The 23964-nt window shown below is 37.3% G+C and overlaps 1 protein-coding gene across 2 annotated transcripts in view; it reads left to right on the top strand.

Moving 5' to 3' along the window:
• LOC132132518 (CD166 antigen homolog) overlaps positions 1-23964 on the top strand; it is a 60408-nt gene that overhangs the window by 36002 nt on the left and 442 nt on the right. Inside the window, exons 2-14 of one of the 2 annotated variants that reach the window (XM_059544921.1) lie at positions 8820-8926; positions 9106-9325; positions 11264-11328; positions 13776-13863; positions 14250-14423; positions 15896-16020; positions 16136-16265; positions 17923-18035; positions 18118-18244; positions 18369-18490; positions 22572-22701; positions 23508-23534; positions 23817-23931. In XM_059544921.1, the coding sequence (XP_059400904.1) occupies positions 8820-8926; positions 9106-9325; positions 11264-11328; positions 13776-13863; positions 14250-14423; positions 15896-16020; positions 16136-16265; positions 17923-18035; positions 18118-18244; positions 18369-18490; positions 22572-22701; positions 23508-23534; positions 23817-23931 (1543 nt within the window). The remainder of the gene's footprint in view (positions 1-8819; positions 8927-9105; positions 9326-11263; positions 11329-13775; positions 13864-14249; positions 14424-15895; positions 16021-16135; positions 16266-17922; positions 18036-18117; positions 18245-18368; positions 18491-22571; positions 22702-23507; positions 23535-23816; positions 23932-23964) is intronic. The other variant, XM_059544922.1, reaches the window with a different exon arrangement.

Genomic DNA, 23964 nt, shown 5'->3' with positions numbered 1-23964 from the left:
GTATTTCTACCATATTTCACAACACAGTTACCATGGATTTGCCACCCACCATGGATGGATTTCCAACAGGGAACAGGGAAATCATCTCAGCTAACATCATATAGCTAATTTGTTGAGAGAGACTCTCAGTTCATCTCGGTTCAAACTTCTCTGTAGAGGCACTGCAGTCTCCAGGGCCGACGGATCCAAGTTGAAGTCCAGACACTGAAAGGGAAGTGGGAGAGAGGATGAAAGAGTAAAGGGAGTTGAACAAATAGCCCCTTTGACAATGCTCTTTCCCTGCACTGTAATTGCTGTCGCCCATCAGAAGGATGATTACATCCAATGCTACCGCTCTCCTGACACGGCTTGCTAAACCAGCTGCTTTATGCATGACCATCGCTGTCAGGGTACCATTGAAAGCAAAGAGCAGTGTTGCTTAATGCCATATTAGAGGTGAAAAAATTTTATAGCTTAACAAAATAGTGAGGTACGAGTTTATAAAAGAATAGGGGAAAAAATAGACATATGCATGTTCCCAGTCAAATTTAAGTGGTAATTATCTGAATTTTTACTTGTTGAATGGGCGGCCATTTATCAGCAATGCGGGTGATTTGGCTTTGGCTCTTTTTTCGGGGGGGGGGGTATGCAGATGCACTGGACAAATCCCTCAATTAAATTGAACAAACTAACAGTTGCTGCTGAGACAGATGGTGGAGCGAACCTGGACCGATGTTTTCTATAGATGTGCATATGGTATACTGAGGATTTTCGTGATTAGAGTACCATATTTAATAAGGGTGCAGAGCACCAAGCAGTGTGTCTTTTTCTCAGCATGTCCTGATTAGTGATGGGCTAAAATATCAGCCAGGCTAATTAATCAGGAAATATTGAGGTATTTTAAGCATATGGATATCAGCCAATTAGGCAGAAAAATACTGAGGTACCAAAAAGATATGTATGTAATATGTATCTATAATATATGAAAGATTTGATACCTTTTGTGCCATAAACATTAAATAATGAAAATAATGTAAATCTATAATGAATTATATTTTAATTCTATGCCATATACAAGCCATCAGTCTTTTAATCACTGAATCTGATACTGGATAAGTTCAAAAGTTTAAAAATAATGTAGTGGGATATGCAGAGTAAATCAAATCACATAGACCTGCTTTCCTTGTTTACCTGCTTGAAAAAAAAAATATATGGATTTTTCTGTTGGTTAATACCACCCTATTTTTCGTGTGGATCCATGGCTCTGGGAAGGCAGTAATATTTGATTTAGAAGATGAACAGACTAACATTAGAAGAGATGAAAGCACCTTGCCAATGCAAACACTGTGTTTTATTAGCGCTGGTGCTCAGAGGCCCTTAGCTGCTAGATCATGCTCAACATGCTATAGGCACTGAATTCTCAATCATGAACTTTCTCCAGAACTTCTTAAATTGTCATTTTTCTTCTGGAAGTGGGGTTGGGTTTGCTGTAGGTTTGTTATTTCTGGCTGTGGAGGCTGTTTAGAATGAAGGATCAGTAATAATATATTTATTCGAGCTTCAGGTCAAACCTGCATACTGCGTCTTTTTCTCCTCTCCATATGATTAGTAGTTTGCCACCGCTCACACTTAATGAGACTTTAGAAGTATATTGATGTTAATGAACATTCAAATCACTATGCTCTTATACATCTTATTACTCCTCTTCTCTCTTTTTTTATATGGTTAAAAAAGGCATTTTTTTAATTGAGAGCTGTACAGTATGTCTGCAGGTAAGCATGATTATATGGAACAGATGGTTATGTTGCATTATATTGGATTATATGCAGTGCATATTTTGTATTTATTGCTTAAGTTTGTTTAGACCAATAGTTTATTTACTTTTATCTGCTACAGGTGTTGCATCTATGATTTATGCAGAATTTTTGCCTGTGTGTTATCTATATACTGTATGTATATAATGAATCTCTGTTCTACTTCTATGTGTGTGTGTGTGTGTGTGTGTGTGTGTGTGTGTGCGTGCATGTGCGTTTGGATACAGGTATCATTTAAGCTAACATTGAGTCAAAACCCAGCCGCCATGCTGGGTGATTCTGTACAAAAGCACATGCCCTGCATGTTTTCAGCTGGCGCATCTGAGGGAATCCACACCTAATGGAATTCCAATCAATTACTGGCTTTAGTCGGAGCTTCATTAATTCCATCAAATCACCGGTCTGGATGCATTTCATTCCTTTAACTAGACAGGCCTTAAATTAATTAGTGTCTAGGGCTGGCAGCAAAACACCACAATAGCACCTTTCTGTGGGTTTTTATAGATTAGAAACCGCTGAAAATACTTCCCCATAGGGATCCTCCAAACCTTTATTCAGCAAACACATTTACTTTAAATGCATGTCATTATTGAACAAAAGCTACTTTTAAAATGTGAATATCTGAAGTTGTGGATCAAAGTCTGATGTTCGTAAAACCTGGGGCAGGTCAATTTAAAAAGTAAAGAAATAAAACAGTTAGCAGTGTTGTGTACAAAATCTACTGCATTGCAGTGGGTCTTTCTGGTCAAATGATCAAAAGTCAGAATCAATCATTACGAAAGTGTTAACTCAGCACAGTTTGAACTTTTCCCACAAGTGGAGGCATAGCATTCCAGGTTTATAGCTCCAGATACAATTCGATTAGTATTTTACTGCTAATACAGCAGTAATTAAAAGAGATAAGCAGGAGTACCAGTGTGTATGAGTGAAATTATGACAATAATCATTAATGGAAACACATTAATACTGTGACTTGAAAAGCATTTTACACTAATCAATGTCCAGATGCTATATGCAAACATACCAAAATGGGTTATCATTTTTAAGTTTCTGATTTATAAGGATGGCATTTTGGCAGGTACCTTACGATTCATGTGTTTGCAGAGTGTGGCAACTTAATAGAGAATAAAATTCTCAATTAAATTAAGTTGTATAGTTTTTTCACAGTTTGCTCCTGAGGAGCTTTATGAAATAAAAAAAATGGAGATAAAAAGAAAAGAAAATTATGTATAACAACCCCGAGTGAGAAAGCTACAGGCAACAATTGCAAGAACAAAAATCCCTAGGATGTTTAAGATTTTCCTCCAGTTTTGATACAACGAATAAATAAAAAAACTGTGCCAATTGGGTTTTGTTGAAACAGTTTATGACCTTTACTTTATATTAAATATATATCTGTCATATCGCACCTCTACATAGACAGACAATTAAAATACAGCTCCAGTTCCATCTCCGCCTCCGAACCCCCTTAATACTGCAAAGGTAAAACAACTAAATACTACAGTTCTCAAATGGTCTATTTTGGTGAGTGTGTTGACAGTTGTGTTTTGGAGTGTGTGCATGTGATCATTACCAGTTTACCATCCTGTGATCTTTCGCCAGCCTGCAGTCAACCCAGGTCTCTCTAGACAGGCTGAAGGACTGTAGCGTAAAGCTCTAGATTTATAGGATGTTTTAGAATCACAGAAGCATATCTGACGTCAGTGCATTCTGAAGGTTGGTAGAGAATGGTGAAACTGTCGAGACGTATTCAGCATGGCATTATGCCCAGCAGGTTTTAAATTAAGGCAAATGTTGAAGTTACGAGGTGGTGCCAAAAGCTCTTTCGACGGTCTGTTTGAGCGCAAGCAGAGTAAGATAAACTCTGAGTGCTTGTGAGAAGCTTCTTCAATCTGCTCTCGTGTTTAGCCGTTAATATGTTTGGGTTTGATCATGGGCAGGGCAGGCGCCGTTTGATGAATCGCAGGCTGCAGAGTGAAGCAGAGAAGGCATTGATTTCCCCAGTGCCAGTTCTTTTACCTCCCTCTCTCCTAACATTGCTGCTCTCTGTGAGGGGTTTCGGAATCCATGGAGATGATTTAGAAGAACCGGAAAGCGCAGAGTATTCCAGCTGTCAAGCTCTAGTGCTGAGATAATTAGCGTTGTCACAATAGCAGAATTTCAGTAGTTAATGTCAGTGAAATTTCATGAATCTCAACTCAAATTTTTATAAAACACTTATTATTAAATGCTTATGGATGCATTTATCGTTTACTTAGAAGGTATAAATGCTGTACATAATTGTTTAGAAGTTTGGATGAGAAGTTTGGATTTTTTTTTAAGACATTAATTATTTAGTTCAGAAAGGACACATTTAAATTAACCAAAATATAGAGTAAAGACTTTCATAATCTGACAAACGATTTCTATTTCAAATTACTGCTGTTCTTTTTAACTTTCTATTCATCAAAGAATCCTGAATTTTAAAAAAAAACAGCTTTGACATTACAGGAATAAAATTTTATTTAAGAATCAAATAAAATCTATTTTATTTAAAACAAATAAAATAGAAAAGCTATTTTAATATGTAATCAAACTTCACAATAATACTTTTTTTACTGTATTTTCTGATCAACAACATATAGGCAGTGTATATTGATGTTTAATTCATGTAAACCTAATATAATTAAGAACAAAGCAATAAGTTTTAAGCTGTGAATGGTTTTCTCTTGTCAGATCTCTTTAGACTGAAGCACAGTCACCATGTGACTTGGTCACCATGTGAATAAAAAAAAGATTTTTTTTTAAAAGTAAAGAGAACAAAACATCTGAATAACATTGCCAGGAATAAGGCTAAATTCTAATGTGAAATTACCCAGTGGGATCAGTTTGACCTTGAGGACCATATGCTCGGTGAATATTAGCTTTATTACTTAGGTGAGCACAATAAAAGCACTTCAGACACAGTCAATCATCTCTCCCGCACCTGATGCCGCCCAAAGCTCTTGCACTGGCCAAAGCTTATTCTCTTTGAATAAAAGCATGGAGAAAAGGCCTTTTTAGTCCACACTGCTATAAAAAGGCATTAGGTTTTGTTGATGTTGGGATTGCTGGTGTACATATCTTCAGTATTATTTCAGCAACATTTCATTCTGAAAAATATTAAACATTTTCAAAAGATCGACGTACTCTTTGAATGGCCCAATGTCCCAGTGAGACATGTTTTGGGATGAAATGGTTTTCCTGCAGAGAGTTTTGATTTAAAGTCCAATCTGCTTTAAGGTTTGATGGTTCTGACAGAAAGCAAATTCTCCTTGTTGGTTTGCTATTGTTCTCCAAGTAGTAGCTAAAGCAGTGTGATACTGGGTTTCCCATGATTATGGGAACCCTGAAAGAGCTTTTTCTAACAGTTAACAGTTAAGTCATACAGAAGGACTCCGACTTTTTGCAGTGTGATAGATGTGGTCACCAAAGGTTGTTTAAATTAGTTGGTAACCGGTTGTGAGCCATTTCTGAAGTTCAGAAACTATAATCAGTCACACTTCTGTCTGACTTCACTTCAGATAGGTCTGGTCTCTGGAGTTCTCTCTCTCTTAACGTCCATACTTTAACACATTTCCCTCATTATGCAGAGACATGAGAGGCTTTGTGACACATTTTAGCTTTTGAATGCCTTCATTTGTCTTTGTGTGTGAGACGGCAGACTTTGACACATTCATGAATTAGAATGCTTTAGGTTAAGTTTTGTTGCAAATGTTTTTATGTAGTGTCTCATGCTGTTCTGATGTTACTTAAAAATGCACTGTGAGTTCTTAGTTTTGCATTATTGTCTGGTCTCCAGTTCTTAAAGTAGGTCTTGATTTTTTTTTTTTAAGGAGGTCTATTTTTACATTGACCCAAACTTAAAAGCCCAATGCGTGTTGAAAAAAACACACATACAACACCAGCCAGAGAATGAATGTAATAATGTGTATGACTGTACACTAACAGCAATGCTTTAAATTACCATAATATAATTTCAATATTATATTATATAACCATGCAACAAACTGTCTAACGATTTAAGCAAAGAACAGAACAAATTAACAGAACTGATTAGTTGTTATTGGATAACTAGTTGATTAATGTGAATCAACCCTACTTTAACAATTACTGCATTTCTGCAAATAAAATTACACCTATTCTTAGTACCAAAAACATTTTTTTCTACAATCACATTAAGCAAGTTCTCATTACTGTAAATAAATATCATGCTTAATACTAACATACAAAAAAATGTCATGAATGTAATACCTGTCTCACAAAATTATTTGTTTACAGCATAAATTACATTTAGTACGACAAATAATACTGCTATAACATATTTTATTAAATATATCATTATCCAGTACAATTCTTCACCCCAAAATACTAAAGCCTTAGTAAAGGTTTATACCATTGTAAACTAAAATAGAAGCAGGGAGTATTTTAACACATGTTGGCTGTTAACCGGAATCCTTTCTCTTTTTTTCACATTGAATGAAATTCCCAGGCCCTCACAGAATCTGACTCACTTTCTTTACGATAACAATTTACTTAAATAATAATTTACCTAAAATCTGGTGGCAAGATAAAAATATCCAGCTGAAGAAACCATCACAATCACAACTTAAAACATGAACAAAACAACCTGAACAAACACAGTGCATCTAAATGGAGTAGCCTGCACACATTAGCTGGAATGCTAATGCTAATATTAAACAGCCTTATCTTCCAATTTCTGTAGACTTGAATTACAATCCTGTGTGATTCTGCATCTTTCTTGGTCCACTTTTCCACATTCAAACCAATACAGCAGCTCCAGGCTGATTTCCAGGACATTGTTTACCTTTTTTTTTTTTTTTATCCCACCAGACCTCCATTTTTATATCAAAATAGCAGCTGCATGAAATCAGAGAACCATGAAAAAAAAAGTTTCTTTATGTGAAATACATTTTCTCTCAATACTTTATTTAGATTTTGGGATAAAATATGACTCATTTTGCTAAAGAAAAAAAAAGTTTAATTCAGCCAATGCAAGTTTGATGGCCTTAGCTCAAGCTGAGTCCACCCTAACCAAGTGGAGATTCCAGCTTACACCAGCAAACCAGTTTTGGCTAGTTTAAGCTGTTTCTTTCATCTTTGAAATCATGTTTTAACAGGTATCAGGATTCGAAAAAAACCCTTCCTATCGACATCTCCCTCTTTTCTTGACTTTATTTACTGTCTGGATCTTCCATCAGATTATCTGTTGTCATGGTGCTATCCGACCTGTGCAGGTATCATGTTTCCATGTGCTGGTGATGTATTTTAGCACAGGCCCTGTGTGCTGTCCAAACAGTCTGTAGTCTTTAGATGTATCTAGACCCCACTATGTACACATTGCTTTCCACACCTGTCCTTTTAGGCTGTCATCATCTCAGTTCTTCCACAGGATTTATTATTAGCTCAGAGCTTTTAGCAAAAAAAGTCTCATTTCTGTCATTTATCAGAACCTGTTGAAGTCAGAGTGACTGCCAAGCCTGTTTAAAAGAAATAGTCCAATGTAAAAAATGTGTATTCTGTCATCATTTACTCACCCTCACTTCTTTTCAAACCCATATGCTATTTTTGTCTTCTTTGAACATAAAAGGGGAATTTTAAAGCAGCCATTTTCCAGTAAGTTCATAGTGAATATGTCTTTTCATGCCTCAAAACGGACAAATATAAGCCTATTTTTATTTCAAATGAAAATTTTGGGGGCGGATATATTACTTTAGCCAACACATTAGCAATTTTGTGCATACTGATTGATTGTTTAATTCCAGTATTCGTGTATCTAAAGGCTGATTGGAAAGCACTGTGAAATGTTGTATCTATGCAGATTAGTCTGTATTCAATAGGTCAAAATGACCTATTCTGCTGAACTGGTGTGAATGTGTCTGTGTTTTCTAGTGTGTGTCTATATCACTGGTGTTGTTTCTGCTTATCAGCTCTTTTATCCTCTGCATTGCAGGCACTCGGTCAATATTAAAACTGTTATCACAATGAAAAGTTCCAAAAATGGGGAACAGTTGCCCTGGAGGCAAAGCTGACTGCATTTGGAAGAGCGGTTGCCTACAGCTCTCGTCTTTGGTTTGACCAGAAGTTGAACCTTCGTTGTTCAGACTTTTTGTTAGTCTCTCTTAGAGACGGGGTGCTGATGGAAGTGGGTGGACTGTGAAGTCCCTTCTGCCCTGACCTTTCAACCCGCTATACTGCTTTACGTAAATCCATCATACCACTGTACATGGTGCCTCATTGCCATAACAACTTCACCAGGCATTAATAAAAGGCCCTGCAACCTTTAAGTACTAAGTTTTGCTCAACACTCTGAGGAATTGTAGAATCAGACTACAAGTCATACTCCATTCAAACTGTTATTGTGCAAACATACCATCACGTTTCACAATGCCAACTCTTTTTGCGCTCCAAACTATGATCGACTGTTGCTGATTGGCAGTGCTTATCTACATAAGACAGTAGGATGTTTACAGCGCTCATCAGCACAAGTGACAAACAGTGCTGTCATTTTGGCAATGGAACGATGCCGTGCATTCTATCATTCGAGATGACAATGTTGAACTTCCAAGTCTGTCACTTCATTCCATGCCTAAACGCACACACTAATACACAGACAATTATAAATAGATGCACTTCCCATGAGAGAATTCCAGACGGGTTATGTGTTGAAAAACTGCAGCATGAATATAATTCATTGGTGCTGTTGCGTTGAGTCGTGCCTTTTGTGCTTTCAGAATCTGCGAACACGTCTAATTTAAAATTAAGATGCATAACGTGCACGTCTTGGGAATAATCAAGACAACACCTCAGCTGCCTATCCTCCCTTCCCATTTCTTGTTGCTTAGTTTCAGAATCAAGATAATGCCCTGATGTTTGCGTACGCACGCATGTCGCATTTGACAGTAATTTCTGCCGATTCTTTGCTGCTGCTCTGTTTGATGCCAGCCCGCCATCTAAAACAGGATGTTCTTGTCTTGTATTTTCCAGGGAGCTGTGTGGAGACGGTTATAGGTCTATATGGCGAGACCATTGAAGTTCCATGCAAGATTGGAACTATCAAGCAAGATGGCCTTATTTTCACCAAATGGAAATATGTGAGTGTTTCTCTTAGCATTTGTGCATCTGTGCTGTTACTCTGCCCTGCTAGCCAGTCTGGGTAGACAAGCAATATACAGCTACTGTCATCGTCATATTGATTTCTGATTTAACCTCTATCTATAGGTGCTAAATGTGTGTTTTTACAGTTTGCTAAAGGCCCTGTTATCTCATTTAGGTGAAAGATGATGGCTCTCCCGGCGATCTTCTCGTGAAGCAGGCTCACAAAGATGAGGCCACCGTGTCCGCCACAGACAGCTACAAAACTAGAGTCAGCATCAGCGCCAACTCCAGCCTCCTAATTGCCCAAGGCTCGCTGGTCGACCAGAGAGTTTTCACTTGCATGGCGGTGTCATTAACCAACTTAGACGAATACTCAGTGGAATTGAAAGTTTACAGTGAGTATTAATAAGACACACACAAAATATTAATCAATAAGAGCAAATCACAGAGAGGAGAATAGGGGAAAGCAAGCACAGCTTCAGTCTATGATGAAATCTAGTTGCATGCTTTTAGATGGATACCAATCCAAATGTGCACTGGAATGGAATGTGCATACTAACCAATATATACTGCATATATACGCATCTCTCTCTCTCTCTCTCTCTCTCTCTCTCTCTATATATATATATATATATATATATATACTTATATACTTATTAAGTTTTAAAATGTGAAACAATACACAATTACAGCATTGAATTAAATTCATTGAGTGGCATACAGTCATCATTTTGGGGTGTAAATCGAGTTGTAATCCAATATTTTGTAAAAAATGTAATTTAAAATGAGTCAAAGAGGATTTCTGGTGCATTTGTCACACTGGATATGAAGGGCCATATAGTGCGCCATATAGGTTGTAACTATCATGCATATATATATATATATATATATATATATATCCTCCTCTTCCCTCTGCTGACCCACGACTGCACACCGTCACACAACTCCAACCTCTTCATCAAGTTTGCGGATGACACGACTGTGTTGGGTCTCATTAGCAAACAGAAACAGGAGCAAGGTGAGCCACCTGGCCGGATGGTGCAGTGACAACAATCTCTCTCTGAACGTGGAGAAGACGAAGGAGATTGTTGTTGACTTCAGGAAAGCGCACACTCAGCATGTTCCTCTGACCATCAATGGTGCGACTGTGGAGAGAGTGAGCAGCACCAAGTTCCTGGGTGTGTACATCACAGAGGACCTCTCCTGGACTGACAACACTGCAGCACTGGCCAAGAAATCATAACAGCGTCTCTACTTCCTTGGCAAACTGAGGAGAGCCAGAGCCCTGCCCCCCATCATGTGCATCTTCTACAGAGGCACCATCGAGAGCATCTTGTCGAGCTGCATCACTGTGTGGTATGGTGCCTGCAACGCGTCTTGCCGAAAGACTCTGCAATCCATAGTGAGAGCAGCTGAGAAGATCATTGGTGTCTCTCTCCCCTCCCTCCAGCACATCTATGGAACCCGTCTCACTCGCAAAGCCCTCTGCATTGCAGGTGATCCCACCCACCCGTCTCACAGCTTCTTGAGTCTGCTGCCATCAGGGAGGAGACTGCGGAGTCTCCAGGCCAGGACCAGCAGACTGAAGGACAGCTTCATCCATCAGGCTGTCAGAAAGCTGAACTCGCTCCCAAACTTGCCCCTCCTTCCCTCTTCTGCTCAGGCAGCACTGAACTATGAACCCCCCCCCCCTCCCCAAACATACGATGACGTGCACCAGTCACTTTGTGCAGCATTTATCTGCTCACTACCTCATTCACCATGGAACTGACGTCATTCTACCACCTCATCAGTCAGTTTAAAGAAAATAAAGAGCCCTTTGCCACTTTAATCAGACTGAATAAGCTTTTTTTTTAAGCTTCCATGTGCCTTGCACTGCTTTATTTAACTTTATTTTTATTTTTATTAATGTCTTTTTTTACATTCCCTTATACAGTTGTATCTTATATTTTATTTTTGATCTAGATCGTTAGTGTTATCTATATGCACTGAGATTAACGCAATTTCGCTTCTCTGTATGTATGTACTGTACATGTGGAAGAATTGACAATAAAGCAGACTTGACTTAACTTGATATTTTGGCCAACAAAGTAGGTGGTCTGGGTAGTTGACATTTCAAGCACATTGTTATATATGTAAAAAGGTAGTATATATACTAAAATATTTTCAATATATATAATACATATTTATTTTCTTTATAGAATCCATAGAATTTAACTGTCCAAGAATCCATAAAAAAAACCTAAATACCTACATTCTAGGCATAGAAGCAACTATCCTGCTATGCTTTATCAAACATATCTATTGTTTTGACGCATTATCTCTTATTCCAGAAAAACCATCAGGCCCTGTAATCAAAAACAAAGCAAAAGGACTGGAAAACGGCAAACTGACGCAGGTGAGTCGTGCTATTTCTACTTTTCCCTTTAAGACCCGGAGCTTCAGCTGCTTCTGTTTCCTGTATCCGGTGTTTGCTCCAGTACACAAACCAGCCAGTGTACTAACAATGTGCATGATCAAACCCTGTGCCTTTGTTTTTATTACCCAGCATGCCTCTCTTGTAGTCTCAACATTGACACACACCTTCTGTTATCACAGTCAGAAGCGGCTCAAAGACAGCGCTAATGATACGGACAACAGCAAACGCGTCTGTGGGGCAAACACACTTGATTTAGGCAGTGCTTGAGCATTGTCACCAATGGCTGCACAGGAAACAACCCATTTTATTTTGTCTAGAGTTTGCATCTCAAATGCAGGATGCATGAGAAAAGGACGGAGCTTTGATTTGAACTACTTGGAGCACATACGAGGCTTCCCACGCAGTCCTTATGACTGGTTTTTCATTTCCTCCCCCATTACTCTCTCTTTTTAATGTCTGGCTAAGGTGGAGGTGGGGAGTGGGGAAGGCTGGGGTTGTGTATACGGCATTATGGGTATTTTTTTTTCCGTGGCTACCCACTGAGGTCTGTCATGTTCAAAGTGTCGAAACTTCCGAAAGGAAGAAAGAGCACCGCATCTGAATATAAAACATTTAATACAGTTGAAATGCAAGGTGGCTGAAGGTCTCTGGAAAAAGACATTTAGAAAGAGAAAGGTTTGTACATTTAAATAGGTGTGCCAATTAAAAAAAAAAAAAAAAAAAAAAACACAGGGTGTAAATGGATTGTATTAAAAGGTTTGTGTACTTTTTTCAGTGATCATAGCAGCAGTATAAGCTGAAGGAGAGTCCTATTGCTAACCAAAATTGGTTCTTTATAATCTTTTAGGGTTTTTAGAGTACATTCTGAAGTCTGGATTGCAGTGATGTAGCTATTCTGTACAGCCATGGAAAACTGTGAATCAGAAACTCATATGATCATGATTTGTCAGTAGTATATTATTTAAAACCATGGAGTGAAATATATTATAACATAATCCATAACACATATTATAGATTTTGTTTGTTTAGCATATATTTTTAAATATATTTCTTATATTTTTATTTATATATTTTTGCTACACTTTTATCTTCCACAGAATTGTTTTTGTTAACTAAAACTATAAAAAATGTTCTTGAAAGCTGAAATAAAATAAAATAAGATATTAGATGAAAAACTTAAACATACAAATTTGCGCTGACAATTAAATTAAATACCTATAAAACTGAGCTATTAAAATTAATAAACCTAAAATGGAATTTAAAACAAAAATTACAAAAGCATTTGAACTAAAATGAAAAAGAAAACTGGAAATATAAAAACAAAAACTAATACAAAATAATAATAAATGCTATAATAATAGTATATAAATAATAATAAAATAACTTTGAATTTAGTTTTTTTCTCATTATTTGCCAGTGGAATTGCATTTCTTTTTTCCAATTCCTTTTCTTCCTCAAAATTACTAAAAGAATCGTCAATGAAACAGAATCGTTAAATTGGTTGCTAAAACAATGCAGAAAGCATGTGTAAATAAATGACCTCTATTAGCAGGCAGAATTCAGTCTTTGTGAATCCCCCAGAGAGTCCAGGAAGGAAAGTGCTTAGTCACAGCTGCTCTGTTCCACGGTTCAGTGGAAGCTACTGGCTTCAGGCAGCACTCTGCGCTTGAGAGGTGATGTATCATGGTCCGGCTCCTAAGGAGGGTCCGTTGTGTTATGGGAGTTCGGAATCACGGTACAGCGATGGTTCCTCTAAATCTTGGATTTCTCACACCACCCAGAACATCTGAACTCATGCATCATCCCCCCGTCTGCTCTGCTCTCCTGCCATTATTACCCTTCTCTCTTTCTGCTGATTTCTCTATCCCGGGGCAGATAGCTCGTCAGCATGTGATCCTGTCAGCGTGTTATAAATGCAGAGCCTCTTCGGCCTCTAGCAGCGTTTTTACTCAACCAGAGCGAAGAAAAAGGGCAAGAAAAAGAAAGTGAGGAAATGCAAGACCTGTATCACAACTGTAGGGTTAAAACCCCACCCACTTTAGCTCATACAAATGATGTCATTATTTAAATAAAAGTATCTTCCCTGGGCCACCTCGGGACTTACCCACATCAAGGGCAGCAGCAGTGGGATAAAAGTACCTTGAACCAACATTAGGGAAAGTCCCAAGAAAAGTGTCCCAAAGTCCCATGCAAATACACACTTAAACTGTGTCAAATGAAATGACACATCATGTGATACTATGTGTCATAGGTCTATAAATAGATGTGGAACAGGTGAAACCGAAAGTGTTTGAGTATCGCAGACTGGAACGTCATCTAAATTTCCACTAATGAGAGGTTGTGAAAACGTCGCTAAATCAAATGTGCCTTTTTTTCTCTCTCTCTCTCTCTCTCTCTCTCTGCGTATGTGTGTGTTTGTGTGTTAGTTGGGGGAATGTGTAGCGGAGAGTGCCAACCCAGCAGCAGATCTCATCTGGATGAAGAACAATCAGCCCCTAGTGGATGACGGCAAAAGTGAGTCATGACATCAAAGGAAATACATCAAAACAAGTGCACTAAACACACTGTTTTTAATTGACAGACACCTGGTACCTGTTTTTGGCATGCTGCAGAACTACTTCTCCCATTTGTTTCCCCATCTGTCTGAAATTAAGAAGATTCATTTATTAAAAAAAAATAAAAAAACTGATTGCTATGAAATTTATTTGATGTATTATTATTATTTTCTTTTTTTCTAAGCTTGTGGTCTCGGACTGACTAGTTTAGTTAGAGTTAGAGAACATTCTGACAGTATTGACAGAAATAAGCCGTTGTGGTTTAAGGCACTTCCAGTGTGAAGGTGTGACAGTTACTGCATTTGCCAGCTGTAATGACTGATGTGTGTTTGTGTGTGACTACAGCGATCATTATCACATCTGCCATCACCAAGGACCCAGTCACAGCTCTGTCCAGCACATCTTCCCGTCTGCAGTACACGGCTAGCAAAGAAGACGTAGAATCACATTTCACATGCACGGCAAAGCATGTGTTGGGCCCTGACCATAATTCAGCACCCGAGACCTTCCCAATCCACTGTGAGTAACTTCATTACTGCTAAATACATACTAAACAGTTTACTGATGTTTTTCAAGTCTTATATGTTCATCAAAGCTACAGTAATTTGATCAAAATGCAGCAAAAACATAATATTCAGAAATATTATTGCTATCTAAAACTATTTTTTTTTCATTTTAATTAGCGATTTATTCCTGTGATGGTAAAGATGAATTTTAATCAGTCATTACTCTAGTCTTCAATGTCACATCATCATCATTCATTTGGTGATCAAGAAACATGTAGTATTATCAGTGTTCAAAACAGATGCTCAATATTCTTGTGGAAACTGTGGTACATTTATTTATTTAGGATATATAAAGAACTAAATTTATTTGAAACGTTCATTTCTGTAACCTAATAAATGTCCTTTTTAATCTATTTAATGTGTCCTTGCTGAATAAAACAATGCATTTCTTTTATCAGCAACAAAACAATTAAATAACTAAATCTTACTGACCCCAAAATTTTGAACGGTTGTTTTTATCATACTTATATTATTCATGTATTCATTTAATCAGCATTGTTATTATTATTTTAAAATCAATTTGATATTCAACAACTTAGCCAATGTTGCCAAGAGGAATATTAAAAGCAATTTATTACCCTAATTGCACTTTGTTTTTGATACGGCCAGCAAAGACAATAAAATTAAAAAGATGTCTGTTTACCTGTATGCATTTACTTATAGTATAGTATGTGCAGTATTTTATGTCATCTTATAATTTCATGCTACCCAGTCTTTTTATATCATTATATTTACTTCAGGTGAAGTATCAATTAATGTGCCAGTCAGGTTACAGTACTTTACATGGCTACTCGTACACAAACCAGCTCTTCCTAGAGGTGGATCTGGCATGTTAGCTCCACTGTGTTGGTAGTCAAGCGCTGGGGCTTTGTCTCTACCTGAGATAATGTCCTGATGTGACATGTGCTGTGCCTAGCACTTTGATGCTTTATTAGATTGATTTTACAGCTGGTTTGAGGTATCCATGTTCACGGGTGCCTGAATATCTGTACATCTCCTAGTACATGAAGCCATCTCTTGAGTCCTGAACCTTCAATTGAAGGTCTCAGCTGGTAGCCAGGATCAATTTGATGTTTTTTCTAGGTATAATGCCAGTAACAAAGTCTGCAGTAGCATCGCTCTCGCTCTCTCTTTCTTATCTGAATGTTGGGAGGTTTGTACTGTGCCTCGGGGTGAACACGTGATGTGAAATGGTCTGTGGCTGCTGGGTGAGAAAGAGAGGAGGAGGACAAGATACTGCAAATGGTTTTGGAAATGAAGGCGTTTAAGCTCTTTGGGGTCTGCAGAATGGTGCAGTGTCTTAAAGAATGATATTTTTCTTGTTGTTGCTTGCTACATGTTGATATGGAAAGTGAAATGACAGCCATCTTCCTCAGGCTCTCTTCTGTCCCTTCTAATGTTTGTTTTCTCTTTTTTCTCTTTAAGACCCTACTGAGAAGGTGAGTCTACAGGTTGTTTCTCAGAGTCCCATTAGAGAAGGTGATAATGTGACACTGATATGCCAGGCGGACGGAAACCCCCCTCCTACCAGCTTCAACTTCAACATTAAGGTGAGTGATTACCGGCCGTGTCCACAGCTTTCATCTCCAGGGTCCTGCTGTCTGCCCTGTATCCTTCCCTACAGGTTAATTACACTGTCTTTCCTCTCTCTCTTGCCTTCTTTAGGGCAAGGTCACGGTGATGGACAAGAATGTCTACACTCTGACTGGCGTTACCCGAGCGGACACTGGCATGTACAAGTGCTCCCTGCTTGACAACGATGTGTTGGAGTCCACTCAGATGGTCACAGTGAGCTGTGAGTGGGCAAATGATACGCTCTTCTTCTCTATCTCTCTCTCATCTAAGGGCATCTGCACACTAGTGAAAGACCTAATGGAGCGTTAGACAGATAAGGAAAAATATTTCTGAGATTTTGGAAATAGCCGATTGAGTTTAAAATCAAGCAGTAATAAAGAGAATTGGATTTCTAAATGCATTCTCTGTAGTTCTGTTGGTCGTAATTGCAAGTTTCTCAACATTTGTTCATTTGACAAAGAATCACTTTCGAAAACTTTCCACAAATATGGCGGAAAAATAGTACAAAAGGCATGCTTTGTATAGTAGTATATTATATTTACTCAATCTGGCAATCGACACATGCTTTCTCCATTGAGAAAAAAGTGCCAGGTTTTCTGAAAACACGGTTAATGTGTACATTGATATTTAGCGATATCTAGTGCAATATTATGCTTAAAGAATCATCTAATACAGCCAGCCTGTGTTCATTCACAGTGTACTGTAGCTTGTGTTGTTCTTTAAAATAAAAACGTGCTGTCCTTCTTGGCAATGAACTGTAATAAATTCAAATCCAAAACATGTATTCTCAACTAAATGACACACACATTTTAGCTAGCCTGCTGCAAATTACCATCTAACCTGTTAGCATACTGTTTGCATTTATGGATCATGAATAAATGCAAATGGATTGAAAGTTCTAGCCTTGAAAAACAAAATCACAAGCATTTCCTGGGGAATATATTTAAGTTTAGTTTTACCAGTTTTCGTAGATGCGGAAAGTGTTAACATAAATAAGAAACTCACCAGGGAACCAGAGAAGGAAAAATAAATCGCTCAAAATTGTACTGAGCTTTTATCATGCTTTTGAAATACCGGATAAAAAATTACCTAACTTTTTTTAAATAAATATTTCCGGAAATTACAGCACAGACCCATCAGTTATAGGTACACTTTAGAACATTGAGCATTATTAATTTGATTTTTGGGCTTAAAAGATTCAGAGTGTAGTATCTAACAACATTAGCATAACCAAACTCAAGCGGTTGCTTGCGTCAATGTTGCTGTAGAGTCAAGAATCAGCTCAACAGATGAGCAGTCGGAGTTCACCAAACTTTTCCTTGCCAATGAATTCCTTTTTTTATAGTATGAATTAATGCACAAGCGAAACGTTGATCAAATCTATCTCCAGCAGGATAAGCGAAGGGGGCAGGATAGCAGGCACACAGCTTAATTAGGAGTTTTTGACTCGAGTTGAGGCTGCCACGGTCTCCAGCTCGCTGATAAGCTCACACACTCTGGCCTTTCAATAATTCTCATTGAGGTGAATGAGTGAGTGTGTGTCCGTCTGTTTGGTTAAAAGAGACCCGATGATTTCCATAATGTGGATTTAGTGACGCTTCAGTTTGGAGACTTAAAATATTTTTCACGGCATCTGTGTGGCGCAATTTCAAAGCTGGTGGCATCTCAGCTGTCTATGTGAGGACAGAAAACAAATGCTCAGGCGAGAATAAGGGGGCGCGAGGAGGGCCTTAGCTATCTTAGTCGACGAAGAAATGTGATGCATTTCAGCCTCTTCAGTGGTTGAAATATTTTTAGGACAGGTGTACAAAAAAGAAGCCTGCAGCGGACTGAGACACGCTTGTCATCTCCCCTTACTTTCTGTCTTTCTCTTTCAGTTCTGGATGTAAGCCTCACTCCTACAGGCAAGGTGTTAAAGAAGCTCGGGGAAAAGTTGGAGGTGTCGTTTGAAAAGAACGCCTCTACCGAAGCCAAAGTGACTTGGAAAAAGGTAAGAGATTGCAGGGAATCTAACAGATCTGGGTTAGGTTCGATTAGTCATGCTAAACAAACCACTCTTTCAATTTCTCCAGGGTGACCTTACACTAGACAAACTGCCCGACTTCTCTAACTTGACGTATAGTGACGCAGGCCTGTATGTGTGTGACGTGTCCACTGAAGGAATCAAGCGCAGTTTATCCTTCGAACTTACTGTAGAAGGTAAGACTTATTATATACACTTTTAATATTTTAACATTTTATTATTTGTGAATATCCTCACACACTTTATACTTTTTACATGTATACTGTATACTGTATGAAAGCATAAATTTATAATCTCCAGGTGGTCCCAGAATTCTGAGACTGACAAAGCATCGCAGCAATGATGGCAAACATAAGATCTTGATGTGTGAGGCAGAAGGTTCACCTAAACCTGAAGTGCAGTGGAGTGTCAATGGAACTACCGTGAGTCACTGCCAATGTCAGAATGAATACAGATCTTAATATATGGAATAATATAGATCTGAATTGTTCAACATATTTTAGACATCACTGTTCTCCCAAAAGAGCCTTGCATCTTGTACTTTTTTTATGTGAGAAGGAGAGATGCCCAGATATTTCACTCAGTTCTAGACAAGATGAAAGGTGCACAGGTGTTTCAGCAGGTTTTCAGCACCTAGAAGGGAAGAGCCAACTTTCAGTTTCCGTTAAAAAGGGAGCAGTTGTCCTGGGACTGAAATGTCTGGAATCACACAAAGAATTATTATTCGTCCCGTGTTCCACAGACTGACGGCTCTGGTATTTTGTTGCAAGCGACTTTGCTTTTGTTTCTGGATTTTTTATAACAAGAAGCAAATTTCCAAAAAGGCACGTCTCGCCATCCTCCCAAACACATATTTGAGGGAAGGTGATGACTCTCCTTTAAAGAATTTGAGTTTGCCTGCCCATTTCCACTTATTATGAGACTACAGCCAGGACAGGAAAATGGGACAATGAGGACAGGGACGCCAAAGCAGGACACCGAAAACTAGCCTGTGTGTGTTACCCCAGATATCTCAGACATAGTGTGTGTATCCCATGAGTCATAACTCAATTTATGTATTTACAGTATTATGTTTTACTATGAAAACATGGATAATGGTGGTAATCATAATGGAATAAATGACATTTTTTAAATACGTAAAAATAGTTATAATATTTGACTATCGAACTGCTTTTACTGTATTTTTTATCAAATAAATGCAGTCTTGGTGGGCATAATCCGAAGCTTTTTCATTAACAAATAAATTGTGTTTAAATGAATATCATGAAATACATCATCTATTATATATACACTATTAATTTGGACTAAATTGTGTCTTAATGGCAGCTTTTTTCTGGAATATTTTGCTGTGTGATCCTGTGGATCGCAGTGTCACTGGTGTCAGTAGCGAACTCACACTGCGCTCTTTGAGGGGTTCACTGCTCACTGTCTGCCTTAATGACACTGAGATTGAAGTGTGTTTGTGATGGAGATGCATTTAATGGAAGTGTGATTACTGACACGCATTGAACTCATGCTTCCAGACCCTGAGAGTGTGTGTTTGTGAGACTTTCCATTAACGCTGTGTGTGGATGCCGACTGTATGATAATAAATGAGCTGAGGACCATTAGCGCCCTCTAGTGGTGAGGTGTATTAAATAGCGCCTTAACCTTTAATCATCCTTTGGGGTCAAAATGACCCCAATGGATTTTTCCTTCATTTTTTAAAAGTGTTACCTTCATCGCAGGGGCATGAAACTCGGTGACATTTCCTAAATCATCTATCTAAACATGCACAAAAAAAACTGGGCTTGATTTGGTTGTTCTAAAGGTGTGTAAAAAAAAATTTACCTTTTAAGGTCTTTGGGGTCAAAATGACCCCACATTGAAAATGAATGGGAAAATGCAAAAAATTACTTTTTAAAATTTTGTTTGTCAAAAAAATAAAACTAAATCCATTATAAATCTGAAAATTTCTACAAATAAACCAAGATCTGGTCCTAGAGCATAAATAAAAAGTAGAACGAACTTTGTATCTCATACACACACACACACACACAAACACACACATGTATGTGACTGCAACAGAGAGCATTTTTACAGAAATTGGCAAATAAAATTAACTAAACTGGCATAAATCTAAAAATTTTTACATTTAATTCAAGGTCTGGTCCTAGAGCATAAACCCAAAGTGGAACAAACTTTCTATCTCATACACACACACACACACACACACACACACACACACACACAAACATACGTATGCCACTGCAACAGAGAGCATTTTTATAGAAATTGGCAAATAAAATTAACTAAACTGGCATAAATCTAAAAATTTTTACATTTAATTCAAGGTCTGGTCCTAGAGCATAAACCCAAAGTGGAACAAACTTTCTATCTCATACACACACACGCACACACACACACACACACACACACAAACATACGTATGCCACTGCAACAGAGAGCATTTTTATAGAAATTGGCAAATAAAATTAACTAAACTGGCATAAATCTAAAAATTTTTACATTTAATTCAAGGTCTGGTCCTAGAGCATAAACCCAAAGTGGAACAAACTTTCTATCTCATACACACACACACACACACACACACATACACACACACACAAACATACGTATGCCACTGCAACAGAGAGCATTTTTATAGAAATTGGCAAATAAAATTAAATAACTGGCATAAATCTAAAAAATTTTACATTTAATTCAAGGTCTGGTCCTAGAGCATAAACCCAAAGTGGAACAAACTTTCTATCTCATACACACACACACACACACACACACACACACACAAACATACGTATGCCACTGCAACAGAGAGCATTTTTATAGAAATTGGCAAATAAAATTAACTAAACTGGCATAAATCTAAAAATTTTTACATTTAATTCAAGGTCTGGTCCTAGAGCATAAACCCAAAGTGGAACAAACTTTCTATCTCATACACACACACACACACACACACACACACACACAAACATACGTATGCCACTGCAACAGAGAGCATTTTTATAGAAATTGGCAAATAAAATAAACTAAACTGGCATAAATCTAAAAAATTTTACATTTAATTCAAGGTCTGGTCCTAGAGCATAAACCCAAAGTGGAACAAACTTTCTATCTCATACACACACACACACACACACACAAACATACGTATGCCACTGCAACAGAGAGCATTTTTATAGAAATTGGCAAATAAAATTAACTAAACTGGCATAAATCTAAAAATGTTTACATTTAATTCAAGGTCTGGTCCTAGAGCATAAACCCAAAGTGGAACAAACTTTCTATCTCATACACACACACACACACACACACAAACATACGTATGCCACTGCAACAGAGAGCATTTTTATAGAAATTGGCAAATAAAATCAACTAAACTGGCACAAATCTGAAAAATGTCACATATGCAACATGGAACAAGCTTGTAATATATATTCTATAATATTCTGCTTGTTCTTTCACATGTTTATTAGCCATGTGATTTATAAAAAAAGTTGTTCTGTGTACCCTTCACTCCTGTTCATTACAGTTTATTGGTGCTGTTGTTTTGTATTATATTGGTTTATTTACTTTTAAAATTCATCTTGTTCTAAAATCTCTTGTTCTAAAAAAATAAATAGTTGTTGATAAATAATTTTCTGAAATAAATAGTGTGTGATTACAATCATGTCATAGTGGTGACTTGTAATGTTTTTTTCAAATGTATGTATAATAATTTGCAAAAGCAGATAATTCAAAATATATTAGAAAACAACAACAAATTCTAACTCTGACAAAACTACAGATTTTTTTATGTATTTCAAAATGTTTAAATAAATATTCACAAAATATATATCATAAAGTTGTGAGGAGAAGTTGAAGCATCAAGAAAAATGAAGTGAAAATGAATGAGTCTCTATAGCACTCTAGTGGATACATGTGGCCATTGCACTTTAATTCCTAACCCATAAGAAATAAAGTTTTTTGACTAACCTTTAGATGGCAGTATTCTATCCCTAACACATAGAGCAATGTCCAGAAACTATTTAGATTTAATTAAGATCATCATTTAAGTGATTTTTTCTTTAAAAAATCATTTTTCATGAGCCAATTTATGGCCTAGTTATGTAATTGTGCAGTAAATAGGTAAAAAACTTCAAAATTTCCACAAAAACACAGCATAAATGTATAGTTGAGAAGTAAATAAAAAAAATGATATATAGTTTTCCATATAAAAAATGTATATTTCCTTATGCAATCGCTTTTTAAAAGTTTGGGGTAAAAATGACCCCAAAGACTTTAAGTGTTGTCCTTTTTTAGGAGTGATTAAAGGTTTTAAGCAAAGTTTATTTGTATTTTTCATATATATATATATATATATATATATATATATATATATATATATATATATATATATATATATATATATATATATATAATTAAAACGGTTAGAAAAAGTTAATATTTGGTTTATAAAAAGTTATAAAAAAAATAACTGCAATCGTTGTTGTCCTGCAGGATGAATCGGCATATCTCGACGGGAAGACCACATACAAAATAACCGTGGTGCCCAATAGGAACCTCACCGTCAGCTGCCAAGTGACCAATAAACTCGGCCAAGACACGAGGGACATCAGCGTGTTTTCTCGTAAGTAACTCACTGAATTCGCTGAAGGGGTTTCACGCTTAGCTTACTAACCACTCAATCGCCCCCTTTATCAAGGCTCATATTATAGGGCTGTCAAGAATATTTTTTACATCAAAAAGAACCATTAGCGTACATATTTGACATGGTTAATAACAAGTGGTTTGAGATCGAACACAAACACTGAGATTGCATGTTTACTTGATCAACAAAAATAGGTGAAACATACCATATAGTTTTGTAATGATGACAGAATTAGGATTATTGATGTATATTTTGCTCTTTTTGTTTAATTTTACATGTTTTAATGGCGCAAATAAGAGTAGTTTGACAGCCCTGATAAGTAGATGCCACATCTAACATCTCTTATATGTGCACGTGAAGAGATTGGTAAAGCTGGCATGTTTCACAGTTTTGCCTGATGCACCATTCAAATGCAGGGTGATTTAGCGGCATTTTACTATATTAATATTATAAGTGTCCTGGTGTGAACACTAGAAAGACAGGGCTGGCTGCTCTCCCTCAGGTCCTGTTGTTCACTCTCGTTCTGCTTTCTGGCTTTGGCTCTGGTTTCGTTTGTCTGTGTCAGGGTGCTTGGACTGCTGTCCCTTTTCTTTCTCCTCTCTTTCCGACTGCTATCGCATGCTTGCGGTCATCTTCCTTACTAGAATCTGATTGGACAATACTTTTGAATTGGTTTTGCATCTAAACCACAGCTGGGTGGTGGCTTTTTCCTCACCATATTTGTCATAAATGCCCGTTTAGTTTCATTTTGCACCCAGTTAATTTGATTTTATATCTGATTTCAGTATATGAGGAGCACAAGTCCAAACCAGGTAAGATCATCTGATTTCATTCACTTGAATAGCACTTAAAATGAAGTAGAAGTTAAGATCATGAGTCGGAGGGTGTCAAGCATCCTGACATCATGCAAACTTTGTGCCTTCACATGTTTGAATTGTACCTAAATAATGTCGTCTTGAAATAAATCCAGCTTAAATTTTTCTCAAGGACCAGGATTCTGTCAATGGTTTTTCATTTCCCAGGATTACCTTTCCCTGTCAAGAGTCATAATGCTTTAGAAGAATTCATAGTGTTTATCTGTCCATCGCATTTAGAAAAAAATGAAGGCGGCATGGAGCAGACCAAAGTGATTGTGGGTGTCATGGTTGGACTCTTTGTAGCCGTTGCTTTGGTGGGACTCATCTACTGGCTCTATATCAAGAAAACAAGGTAAGACACACCATGCACAAATAAGTTGAGTAT

This window comes from Carassius carassius, chromosome 49 (genome assembly GCF_963082965.1).
Source record: "Carassius carassius chromosome 49, fCarCar2.1, whole genome shotgun sequence".
Lineage (NCBI taxonomy): Eukaryota > Metazoa > Chordata > Actinopteri > Cypriniformes > Cyprinidae > Carassius > Carassius carassius.
This window is presented reverse-complemented; position numbering and strand designations above follow the sequence as displayed.